Source organism: Gobio gobio (assembly GCF_949357685.1).
Source record: "Gobio gobio genome assembly, chromosome: 15".
Classification (NCBI taxonomy): Eukaryota; Metazoa; Chordata; class Actinopteri; order Cypriniformes; family Gobionidae; genus Gobio; species Gobio gobio.
In genome coordinates this window covers 41,654,472-41,668,554 of record NC_137108.1, presented here as the reverse complement: position 1 = coordinate 41,668,554, position 14,083 = coordinate 41,654,472, and the positions used below count along the sequence as shown (strand labels likewise).

The 14,083-nt window shown below is 37.0% G+C and overlaps 1 protein-coding gene across 1 annotated transcript in view; it reads right to left on the bottom strand.

Annotated features, from left to right (window-relative positions):
• LOC307138240 (uncharacterized protein) overlaps positions 1–14,083 on the bottom strand; it is a 44,265-nt gene that overhangs the window by 5,170 nt on the left and 25,012 nt on the right. Inside the window, exon 8 of the mRNA XM_079836444.1 lies at positions 5,620–5,758. Coding sequence (XP_079692570.1) covers positions 5,620–5,758 — 139 coding nt within the window. The remainder of the gene's footprint in view (positions 1–5,619; positions 5,759–14,083) is intronic.

Genomic DNA, 14,083 nt, shown 5'->3' with positions numbered 1-14,083 from the left:
AGGGGGGGGGGGGTCACAACAAGCATTAATTATATATATAACACTATTCTATACAAAACACACAAGTCAGCCAAAATAAACATTCAAATCTCACTTCATAGCTGAGACAAATGCATTTTACGCACACATATTATGCCAGGACTGTTGGAGATGGTTCGAGTTGTTCAAATATTTCATTATCACTCTTTGGTCATTATAATAGACATGCAGATGTAAAACTCTCTTGGTGACCTCAGACAGACGCACTTGAAAGCGTCAAGCCAACACGAGTCAATAGCACGAGGGGAGCAGACCCTCTCATGAAGAACAATCCTCCATTCTGAGAGACAGAGCAGTCAAATTAAATGTCGACAAGCATTTCAAGGGCCACAATTCCTCTATGTTGAACATGAAAGCTCCATGTAACCACTAATTGCTATTTGATTGTCTGTGCTCTTGTGTAAAGAAGTCGTATGTGAATACAGTGTAAGCATTGACGACACCTTTTCCTTTATTTCTTTAAATAGTCACATCCGTTGACGAGTCACTATGGGCGTCTGGGTATTTGGCTTGACATGACCTGCGGTGTGACACGTTATACTGCATTTTGCATTTTTTATAATTATTATGCATGTTTTTTTTGTTAGTTGTAAAACAGAATATTTGCATTTTAAAAATGTATCTCACACTGTAGCATTATTTAAATTGATCTAGAAAAGAAAGAAAAAAAATATTTTTGAAAGAATTCCAAATTGTATTCAGCAAAGACATTAATAATCTTGCAAAAGATTTCAAATTAAAATAGATGCTGGTCTTTTAAACATTCTATTCATCAAACAATCATGAAAAAAACATGTAACGACACTGATTTAAAAAAAAAAAATGTTTTCTGGATTTCTGAAAGATCATGTGACACTGAAGACTGGAGTATTGATGCTGAAAATTCAGCTTTACCATCACAGGAATAAATTACATTTTAGAACTGATTACAACTATTTTTTTTAAAAATCACACAATATTACCGTTTATGAGTCTTGCTCCCAACTGTTGAACAGTAGTGTATCATTATCAATTTTGGGGCTTATTTAAAAAAATGTGGTTGCTTGTTAGGAAAATATAATAAGCAACTATGTTTCTTTACATTTATGGTCGCTGTTTTGTCCAATACATTGACTGACACTCTTCTCACAGCTAATAGCCATTCAGTGCAACGATACAAGTGCTGTAGTAATCCGTCCTCATATATCCCGCCTCCTTCTCCCCCTCATTGAAGAAAAATCACATTCAACGTGCAGGCATATGACGTTATAAATGCACGTAATGATAGTTAGCAGACGTAAATAGACGTATACATTTTTACAAACAATGCTACCATCAGAGATGTAGAGGAAACAGGGAGGAGAGGCACCTAATTTAATTTTTTTAATATTTTATACTGTATTTATCATCACAGGCTATGATAAAAAAAACGAGTATACTAATAATAACAGTAGGTATGGTTCGAATTTATTTCATTATAAATATGTGCCTATAGTGCAGCGCTTCCTTAGTGCTTGCCTGTGTCCCAATGTGCATACTATCCATCCTAAATAGTATGTGACATTATTTAGGGCAGATAGTAAATGCACATGGAGATGCAAGGCTTATCTTTTTCACGGTTTGCAGAGTGTGTGTTCACTACTCACTGCTCCTAATATGTGTGCACTAACTCCGACTTTGGGTTACCATAACTGGCCTTCACCTCACTTTTTCTCTTTTTCCATCTCCAAACCTCTTCTGTTCACAGCTGATCGGTGGATATTGCTTGTCCTTTATTGCAATTTGATGATTTTTGTAAAATCACATCTGTTTTTGCTTTTCAAACTCTGAGACATTTCAGTTTAATATGTCACAGGCTTGTTGATAAAAAATAATAGATCATAAATGATATTGATGATAATAAATAATAATATTGGGCTTGTTTTGAAGCAGCGGTTTAGAGCTGCAACTAACGATTATTTTTTCTGTCGACTAATCTAACGATTATTTTTTCGATTAGTCGACTAATCTAACGATTATTTTTCCAGATTAATCTTATTATTCTTTTTTACTGATTATTGTATTTCAAAGAGGGTAGTGAATTTGTATATTATTTTAACATGAAATCAATGAATGATGACAATATTAATTGTATTTCAGGAAGGGTAGTGTACATAGTGTGCCATTTTATAATGAAATATATGAACAAAAGAAGCTTTTTAAACATAATATATAATGATACTATTCATCATAAAATGTATACAGAGTAGGCCTAATTAGGAAAAGTTGTTTACTATAGTAGTTGAGTATGATTTACTTATTGATTTGTGTCAATAGTAAACGAAAATGCACTTGTATTTATCTGCAAAAGGTTCACATACAGGAGCTTTCAGCATAGTGTCAATGTATAACTAGTCGTCTATTTTGAAGATACATGTGCATAAACAACGACTAAAGCTGCCAGAAGTTTTTGCCCAAACTCCAAAGACACATTTAAATTATTAAAGCTAGAGGCATATCTTAACTTTAATGTTACTTTAATCATGTAAACTACCTATATACAACAAGTTATTATGCATATGTGTTTGGGACAGAGCGGAACCAGGTCGCATTAACAGGAGATATATGCAGCCCATAATAAATAAAAGCACGAGACGTACTGGGGTCGGAGAAGAACACCGGAAAATGTGACCGTATGTTGCAATACACGCGCCACGGTTCAGCTGCGCGAGAGAACACTGGAAGGGTTGCCAGGTTTACACAACAAAACCCACCCATTCGTTACTCAAAACTAGCCCAAAACAAGCCCAACCGCGTTTCGGGGAGGTTCTCTGGTAAACATCGCGTTCGGGGGGTTAAATATGTGTGTTTTTTTGCTTCAACCCGCGGACATGAGACACAGCCCGCGGCAACAGTGTAGAAGTAGCCCAATTCCGCGGAAAAAAGCGGACTTGGCAACACTGACTGCAGTGTGAAAGCTCCCGCTCTCCACGCGCACAGCTTCTGCTCTGCCACTGTGTGCAGTGTGAAACCGGCGTTACAGAGCGAACAAAGCACAGTTTTATTCGGCTTCTGTTTAAAGTACTCCCACACTTTTGAATGTCGCGGTCTGGCTTTATATGATAAATGATCATTTTCACTATGCCCGGGAGCAGAAGCTGCCATTATTCTAAATCTTCTGTTTCATTCTAGAACGTAAATAATGTGCCGCCGACGCGTCGACGCATTTCACGCACGTCGACGTATTTTCGTAGTCGACGTCATCGACGACGTCGACGCGTCGTTGCAGCCCTACAGCGGTTGCTTATTTGTCTCGCAAGAGTTGGCAACACTGTTAGTGGGTTGTGCTGTGAAATAAATCCTAACCTCTCATATAAAACAGCAAGTTTTTGTAACAAGTTGAATGTCAAGGCAAATGTTCATTCAAATCATTATGTCATTAACTTTTACCACACAAAAGCACTTTATTCAGTGGACTGAGGCAACTTCTCCACTGACTTCCATGCAAACGGGTCTCTAAGACAGAAGCTGTTGACGTTAGCATGCATCTGACCTGACGTATACACTTTCATTTAAAAATGCATACTGTAACGTAAAAAAAAACGTGACGTTGACGCATTATGCTTCAACATTTATGCTAACACCACAAGCAAAGTTGTTGTTGTCTCTAGCAAACACGCAGATATTTAAAGCTTGTTTATTCTGTTTTGTTTTGTTGAAATCTACCGTTACAAAGAAACATATTGCTTTCGTTTTATGCTTCTAATCTTTCCAGGACAAATGAGACAGAGGTCTTAAAAACACTGTGTCTGTTTTTATGCAGATAGAGAGGAAGGATGGGCATGTATGAAATAAAGAAAAAAAAATCCACCTAGTCCTCACCACCGTCCTGTTGTGCATTAATTATTTCAACTTCCTTATAAAGGCAAAACATTCCTCTAAATCACCTCTTCCGTTCCTCAGGTCAACCTGCGATTCATGTCGTAAATGGGAATCTGTAGCTTTTTGAGGGGAAGAGGGGCCATTCAAAATTCTAATAAATGTTTTGCATATTCGTGGCCGCATGTTAACTTGCATGAAATTGGGTGGAACTGGAGCGAAGAAAGCGGCCTCGTACCTTGACTGCGCGCGGCTGTTTTGCATCGTGACCTGAGAAACCCTGTCTGAAGGCGTTTCAAAAAGGATCCGCGTCAGTCTGTGTCTGCAGCCTCTCACATTCACACACAGTCCGGGGAAGTTGTTCATCTTAGACAACTGATCATTAAACTGCTTCTCTTGTTCTCCAGAAATCCTGCCCTGCATGTCAACTAGCTCATAGGCACAACTGTAATTTACGCAACAGCACCACCAAGTGGCCATGTTGCAGAACGGTGTTTTTTTTTAGGTCTCAGCACAGTCAGTAAGAATCAACTAACCATTCAATCAACATCAACAAGAAGTTTGTTGAAATCCAAAATTTAAAAAAGTAGATAATAGTAGGTTTTTGGATGGTGGCGTGTAGAAGCACAACTTTGAGTGAAAAACAATGTCATTTTTACTAATGTCAATGAGTACATTAATATAAAGAAATCTGGAGTCTTTGTATATACACATTAAAGTGTGACAACTTACAATGTCTTGCTTTGTTTAAAAAGTTATTGAATGCAATAAAAGAAAAGATTACACTGCCATCAGCCTTCAATACAAAATAAATAATGAAATAAAAATCACAACTATTTAAGTATGTTAATCTTTTTAATAGCTAATACGTATATTTCATTTTAAGTAGAAATTTCTTTTCAACACAAGGTTTAGGTTTTTCAACTTTAACAAATTAAACCAAAAGTAGTTATTTCAAAATTTGGTCTATGAAATTTGCTCAGAGTTTTTTATTGATGTATGGATTTATCTATGTATTGTTTATTTTGTGCACAGCGCTTTACGATGCTTTTAAAGGCATTTAATAAAATACAGCTAATTATTATTATTATTATTGTTAATAATCATAATTAATTATGTAATCTATTGGCAGCTATAGCATGTATTTGTTATTTTAGTTTACATTTATTTTTACATTAATTATACCAAAAGTAATTATTTCAGAACTTCTAAGAAAAAAATTATGAAATTAATTATAATTATTTCAATCTGTTTTTTAAGCTGTTATTTCAGAACTTTTAAGAAAATAATGAAATTAATTGAATAATATGTCTTTTTTTTTTATTTCTTTTATATAGCTTCAACAAGTAAAACCAAAAGTAGTTATTTCAGAACTTCTAAAAAAAACTGAATTAATCGTAATGAACTATTTAACCTATTGACAGCAATTTTTAAAACAATTTTGTTTTATAGGTATAATTTGTAAAAGCAAAAGTAGTTATTTCAGAATCTGAAAGAAACAAAACAAGAAACTAATAAATCAATCTATTCTGACAGCTACTATGGTATTTTTATATCTTTTTATAGGTTTAACAAGTAAAGTACTCTCTGGAGCTTGTTCAAGTGCCCTTTATGGCATTTGTACCACAGTGCCAGTGGCATCATAAGCTTTAGTTGTTTATTTAATCACTGGTCTGCTTAAAAGACACGATTAGCCATCAAACAAAGTTAGCCAGCAAGCTCAGATGAACCCTGTGGACTGACCTGTCGCTGTAGGATTTCCTCTGAGGCATCGTCTCCCTGAATGACCGGCTTCAACACACCCAGAATTATGAGCAGACGACTCAAACCTGCGGCTGCAGAGAACTGCATCATCTGCAGGGATGGGACGAGGTGAGAGTACCTGTCAACATACACAAACATAAGATTTGATCAGATTTTCTTGGAATGAAACCTTAGTGTGACTTTCAGAATGTTGACCAATTTCAAAAAGACCATATATTGAAAATAGTAGCAACAAAAATAGTTGGTTTAATTCAAAGGGCCACAGACAGTGAGGATGTTAAACCCCCGAGCCGCAGCCGTGCCGTATGAATCAGTGACAGCCGTCTCCTGTGATGAACTGCATTAATTGAGCGGTCATTACCAGCGCATGAAGGACTAAATGACTCCTCGCTGTGCAGTCGAATGCTTCACAATGACAGCTCATTTATGAAGAATGAATCAATGACACAGAAACACTGATCAACACTCTCGTGAAGAATATTTAGACACATCACAGAACACTTCATTCACGCCAACACACACACACACACATGACAGGACACTTCTGATGATGCTCTGGAACTTGCTTGAGCATTGCTGGATGGTTTACTAAGGAGCTGCTATAGTGTTCGGAGTGGTTGCTGATTGGTCCAATTCAAAATGAGTCTCTATTCATGTCTCTTAACATGGCTCGGGTCCCTCCTCTCATATGTCTATGAAATTTTTTGTATGTTTTATCATCTGCCAGGAATAAATATAGTTCTTCTGATCACTTAGAAAAATAACAGAACACTTTTTCTCAAGAAGGCCCACATGATAGGTCACTGATTCTTGAGATAAGGGAAAAAAAACATGTCCCACACACAAAAGCACTATTTATGTTAAAAAGTAAGAATTTCAACACAATAAAAATACTTAAAAAGGTACATCTAAGGGGAATTTGTATACTTAAGACATCCGTTGCTTATTCTTTTAAATCATTTATTTAGTATTATTTTAAAAGCACACTCTATACTTGGAAACACATGTAACTTGACCGGTCCTCAGCATGAGGTCACAATGTAAAACTGCCAAACAACGAGTTTAAAAATGCAACAAATGAAAAAATACACAGTTACATTAAAAGGCGGAAATCTTTAAGATATCAAACAATACAAAAAGTAAATATTGAATAATATTTTACATTAAAAAAATAGCTATAAAATTGTGTCCTCACTTTGCGTCAACTGAATAAATCAGGCAGTGCCATGGGCAGCTTTAACTCTGAGGAGCATTTGCCATTTCCTGCTCATTGTGGATCTCACAGTAGGACACAAAGTCCTGGAAGTTATATATATTTGTAATATTTTAAACAGTCTCTGCGGTCACAGCCTTAACATGTCAACTCCGTCATCGCAGTGTAATAGTTTCTGTAAATGGTTGTGGGATAAATCTCGCCATTTTGATATGTTTATTAAGGCAGCTACAACTGAGGAAATAAACTAAACTGCTCCACAGTAGAACACGTGATTAGGGTGGAAAAAATGATGTCAACTCCGTCAGGTTTTATGTCTGAAGATTGACAAGTGCTCTCAAAAAGTCTGTATAATGTGTTTTAATATGTTTTTTGCATATGGGGAATTCTTCTAATGCTGTTTTATGATTCTATTTACATATACTGTATATTTGGCCTCAGCTTGACCTTTGTCAACTCCGTCAGTACTTTACACCGTCAGATGAAGGTTTTTGTTAATTTTGAAAGAAATGTCATTCTTTTTTCAATGTATTATGTAAAAATGTTAAAACATCAATGGAACTACATGATATTATGTCTTAATTACCTAAGAACACTGGTGATATATGTTTAATATTAAAAGGAGGGAGAATTGAGGAATTTAGAAACTGTGTTGATCTTGTATGAAAACAAACAAAAAATAAACAGACAATGTATTTTATGACTTAGCTCCTTTACTGAACACCAACATTACATAACTGAAGACTTTACATTGTTTTTGGATGGATTAAAATAAATTAGCATGCTTTTTAGTGTGTCTGACGGAGTTGACACAAATTAAGTTATAGAGTGAATAAATCTTTTTTAAAATAAGCCTGTTCCCTTACATGGCTCATTATCTGATACCTTTGTCTACAAAAATACACATTTCTAATAATGTAGTGTTATTTTTTAATTTTTAACATCTAAAACGTATTTTGTCCCTTATCACAAGAGTCAGTGAGGTATCATTCATGTCAAGACTGAATCAAAAGCAAGACTGAGACTAAAATTAACAAAATTCTATGAAAAACAAAGTAACATTTATTTACGTTTTAGGGAAAGTTTTGTGCGTGTCCATATGTGGTTTCATCGGATATCATCTCACTTGAACGAGCAAGGAATGGTGAGTAGTGCTTCCAATTCCAATTTTAACATTGTTGGCATGATTAGCATGTTTTAGAACATTGCTAGTATGAATTAACAGCATCATGATTTAGCATGTTGCTAGTATGTTTTACAATGTTGCTAGCATGAATTAGCATGTTCCTAGCATGTCCCAAGCTAGCTTCTAGGATTTGTTAGTGATATATACATGGATGAAGCTTAAATACTCTTTACAGTTATTAAATAAAGTTTTGACCCCCCCTCAATGAAAGTGTATGAGACTTTTCGTAGTTTTGATCGTCCGTTTAACAAAAATCATAAGTGTAATATAATATATGAAATAAAATGTAAAATTTACAAACAGGGAAAGTTTAGGGAAAGTTTTGTGCATTTCCATATGTGGTTTCATCAGATAACATCTAATTTGATAGTAGTGCTTCCAGTTCACAAAAAAATTACTTATGAATAAATTATTTTCAATGAGTCAGTACAAAAACTTGGAGCAACTTTAACAAATCTAGGTAGATAAAACTTGACTAAAACCAAAATATTAGTACACAAAAGTTCAACCTACTCCTGAGTTATCGGTAAAGTCAGTGAATCATTCAGAACTGACTTTTTGTTCATATCATACAACCAAATGTCATTTGGCCCCTAAATGTTTCTGCAATATGAGTAATATGCACCTCAGTTTAATACTTCGGGCCAGATTTACTAAACAGGGCAAATTAGCGTGAGAGCACAATTCCATAAATGCAGTTAGTGTCTGGTAGTGTCAGATTTTTCACTGCGTGTCTTTAGTAAATCCGGCCTTTAGCATTAGGGGTTTGATCAAATAATAGGCTAATATTGATGTAATAAAAATGGTCCAAAACCATTCATCAACAGTGCAGAGTGCAGACAAGTTATACTAAAATTCTCTAGAAAAAAAAAAAATTCCAACCGCTCAACCTTCCATCAAAAGTTTAGCATCGAAAGTTAAAGACTGAGAGTTTGAGCTCATCTTTTTAAATATTCTTTCCCATGTCATTTTACCCCTTTTTCTCCAAACTGTTCTTCCCTGACACTTTTCATCTGTCAGCATTTCCCCCAACTTGGCCCGTATCGAGCCTGACAATTTGATTCGGAGTCAAATCAGTCCGTTCGCTCTGACATTTTATTTCCACCTGTCCTATTCTCTCCATTTCGTCATTCTATCAATTCCTCCGGTGCTAATTCTGCCCGGTAGGTCTGGATTATGCGCAGGAAGGCATGCGTGTCAAAGGGAAATTTTGTGAGGGTAAAGACAGCCCAGATAGGAGGATGAATTAAACAGATAACGGCAGGCAGACGGAGTGAGGAAGTCGTGTCAAGCAAAACGCCTCACCAATGTTGGTCATTTTCCATTCCGTTCTCTCTCTCTCTCTCTCTCTCTCTCTCCTTCCCCCCCTCCTTAAGCATGACAGAAAACTATCTAAATGAATAAAAAAGTGATGAAATGACTTTGGTGCCGTGGACTTTCTGCTCTTTGACTTCCCATCTGGATTAGTGCAGGCTGAATGGAGTCTGTTTCTTTTGTAAGAACCAACACATGAGTCTGTCTGAATGTTTCTCTCTCTTTGACACGCACACACACATTCTGTGCTTGATAAGAGCCATCTGAATTTGCATGGCAAATTATGTCCAGTACGACCACTTGAGCTGCCCAGATGGACGGAGAGACACAAAGGAGAGACACGGTTATGACACAAAGACTCTTTACCTTCACTTGATTCAAACAGATATGACAGGATGGACTATCGGCCTAATACAAACTATTTACTTCTGTTCATATATTGAATTTCACAGTTTGATTAGTCTGAAATACTGCTGAAGCGGTGCAATATAACTGAACAAAAAACAATATCTATGAATGTTAAAAGTGAAATGTATTATTCTGAATCACTAGCATCACCAAATGAATTCGCAAAGACAATCCTGAACATTTGATATTGGTTAGACAAATAGATTTAGAAATAAAAAACACCATCCTTAAACGTTTAGGAAGGGTGCGACAAATGCTCTAATAGAATCTTTAACGTAAACCTCAGACGCAAAAATTAGGTTAGAGTCGAGATTATCTCGGAGTCGGTTCAAACTGTCCATTTTAATAAATTGACTCTAGTTGCTGGCTTCATCACTAAAAACATGCTCACATGAGGCATTGTCAAAAAATGTGGGTAATTATTGCAGTTTAATACTGTGCATTGTTATTATTATCTATAACAATTATTACAAATAATTTGTCCAAAAATAAATGGTTCGAAAATAAGCACTTATTATATTTAACTAGATTTTTTCTGCATTAAATATTTTGAATCTCTTTGAAAACATTATAGCTGTTTGGTCAAATAATGCTTCCTCTGACAAAAAAAAAAAAAAAAAAAAAACTGTTGATGCCTAAAGGGATAGTTCACCCACACATTTAAATTTCTGTCATCATTTACCTCCCCTCAAGTTGTTCCAAATATGTATGAATTTCTTTCTTCTGAACACGAAAGATGATATTTTGAAGAATGTCTGTAACCAAACAGTTGATGTGCCCCATTGGTCCCATTGGTTTTGAATAACTTGAGGGTGAGTAAATACGTTTTTGGGTGAACTATCCCTTTAAGGCTCAAATGTAACTGTGTATAAAGTCTTACATACAGAAACTGGCAGAGGTAGTGAGGTCATTCTGAGTGTGGTCAGAAGGGGGCAGTCATGTCTCACTGTGATACACCGTGTGTGAACAAGAACGGCTGTAAACACAAAGGATAGTGTGGCCTTACTTCATTACGGACAGCAGTTGCTCCAGCACAAACTCAAATTACTTTTAATTGTCATTATAGGAGCCAGTCTCATGTAAATTCCAGATTTACTAAAGAAGAAATGGAAGAAAATGTTACAGACAAGGCCAGCAATTTTTCCAATATGACTTTTTAAACACATACGTGTGAAGTCACAATTATTGAGAAGACTTTATTGACTGCCTGATTGAATTTTTCCATTGACTTGTCTTTCAGAGGTATCTGTGATGAAGGCTTCAGACTGTAAAGTCTTGATACACCTTTTCCTATGAAATGGTTGTTTACAAGACTTATAAGAAAATATTCTACTATTCAAAGGAATTACACCGATCAGGATAACATCATGACCACTGACAGGTGAAGTGAATAACACTGATTATCTCTTCATCACGGCACCTGTTAGTAGGTGGGATAAATTAGGCAGCAAGTGAACATTTGTCCTCAAAGTTGATGTGTTAGAAGCAGGAAAAATGGGCAAGATTTGAGGATTTGAGAGAGTTTGACAAGGGCCAAATTGTGATGGCTAGACGACTGGGTCAGAGCATCTCCAAAACTGCAGCTCTTGTGGGGTGTTCCCGGGTCTGCAGTGATCAGTATCTATCAAAAGTACTCCAAGGAGAGACAGTGGTGAACCGGTGACAGGGTCATGGGCGGCCATGGGTTATTGATGCATATGGAGAGCGAAGGCTGGCCCATGTGGTCCGTTCAAACAGACGAGCTAGTGTAGGCAACACTATATAATTTGCTTAAGAAGTTAATGCTGGTTCTGATAGAAAGGTCTCAGAATACACTGTGCATCGTTTGTTGTGTATGGGGCTGCACCAGTCAGGGTGTCCATGCTGACCTGTGTCCACCGCCGAATGTGCCAACAGTGGGCATGTGAGCATCAGAACTGGACCACAGAGCAATGGAAGAAGGTGGCCTGGTCTGATGAATCACATTTTCTTTTACATCATGTGGATGGCTGGGTGCATGTGCGTCGCTTACCTGGGGAACACATGGTACCATGATGCACTATGGGAAGAAGTTAAGCCAGCGGAGGCAGTGTGATGCTTTGGGCAATGTTCTGCTGGGAAACCTTGGGTCCTGCCATCCATGTGGGGATGTTACTTTGACATGTACCACCTACATAAGCATTGTTGCAGACTATGTACACCCTTTCATGGAAGGGGTATTCCCTGGTGGCTGTGGCCTCTTTCAGCAGGATAATGCGCCCTGCCACAAAGCAAACGTGGTCCAGGAATGGTTTGAGGAGCACAATTAGTTTGAGGTGTTAACTTGGCCTCCAAATTCCCTAGATCTCAATCCAATTGAGCATCTGTGGAATGTGCTGAACAAACAAGTCCGATCCGGAGCACACTTTCAGGGGTCTAGTGGAGTCCATGCCTAGACAGGCCAGGGCTGCAAAAGGGGGACCAACAAAATATTAGGTCATAATGTGATGCCTGATCGGTATATGTATATACACATGTATATATACCCTGGTAAACCCTATGTTATGGGGACAAAGTGTCCCCACACAAGGATGGCAATACCAGACATCTTTGATCTAATGGGGACTGTGTGTTTTTGGAAAATGTAAAAATGCATGAAGTTTTCTGTGATGGGTAGGTTTAGGGGACGTGTTAGTGTAAGCGCATAGAATATCCAGTTTGTACTGTATAAAACCATCATGTCTACGGAAAGTCCCCACAAAGATAGCGGAACAGACGTGTGTGTGTGTGTATAAATATTAGCATTTCCAGATTGTTCAACGGCTTCAGCATCAGCCCCAGTAATTTTATGAGCTTTATTTTGCAGTTTGATAGATGGGATGCACAGACAGAGGACTTTATCTGGGGGGAAATCCTTCTCGAGAAAGACTTTGAAAGTTGACAATTCTGACATGTTTACGTGTAAATGCCAGCATGGGGTTTTCTGACAGCTGCTTCTGTTCCTTCAAAAGCAAAAACACATTCTGTATGGTGTAAACCTCACAGGAACTTAATTCAGCTGTTTTTGGTTTGGTTTGTTTTTTGTCACCACAGCAAAAAAGGCCAAAAAAAGACCATATGTTCCCAAGCAAACATATTCAGATTGGACTAGCAAAACAGCTGAAACCTTTTGCAATGGTAACTGGTTTGTAGCTGGTTTGTTGCTGGTTTGTTGCAAGACAGTCTACTAAGTAGGTAGCCCAGTTAGTTGACCACCTAAACTGTTGCCAAATTCATTTAAAGCTGGATAATAGCTGGATTTTCCAGGATGGGTAGATTCAACTTATTTCACCTCTGAAGTGCCAGATGATTTTCATGATCTGACCATTTTTGAGCAAGTCCCTAACCACACATCAGAGTTCAGTCTCGATAAGAGCTGGGACACTTGTTCTCCAGCGATGGGGAGTGACTCATTTTATTCGGATATAACGGAACTCATTTCAGAGTGCAGCAGTGGTAATGAGACGCCCTTTTGATGTGGAAATCCTGCTGGCATGGGGAAGACGCTGATACCGTCTCCGCTGTCATCCTCAGGTGCAGCGGCTCTCCCTATTGGACACCGGCAGTTTATCTCTTAGTCGTCACACAAGGCTTTTTGAAAGGAAGGAGACGGCAATTACGCAGACTTGTGACCCAATTAAAATGATTCAAAAGAATACAGAGCCGCTCCACTTAGCAAAACAGAGTCTTTTTATTTTGAGTTTACACCTCGTGTAACAGCCTCTCATCGCTCAAAGAATTAATGCTGCTTTTGACACACCCTGGAGACACTTAGTAACATAAAATGAATCACTAAGCAGGAAATGAAGCTAGAAAGTTATGCTAGTCAAAAAGTCCTAAAGGAATATGTACATGATTTCAGAATTTGAATCATTACCGTATATGCAAACCAATACTATTATTTGCTTCCCAAATTTAAGCAAATAATAATCCTCTAAAAATTCAATAAAATAATCATGCAAAAAAATGAATTTCTAATACTGTTTAATATTATTAATCTACTAGGCTTGCTTTAGGACAGTTAACAGAGCTATATGAGTTTTAAAATCTTGAGATATGGCCAGGAATGGGGAGTTTATCCTATTGGGAAACTAATAGTCCTATTGGGAGCTACACTACTGACAACAAGTTTGGGGTCGGTAAGATTTTTTAATGTTTTTGAAAGAAGTCTAATGGTCGGCAAGGCTGCATTTATTTGATTTTTTTTTTAAATGTATATTGTGAAATATAACTACAAATTAAAATACCGGTTTTCTATTTGAATATATTTTAAAATGTAATTTATTCCTGGGATGGCAAAACTAAATTTTCAGGAGAAATATTTC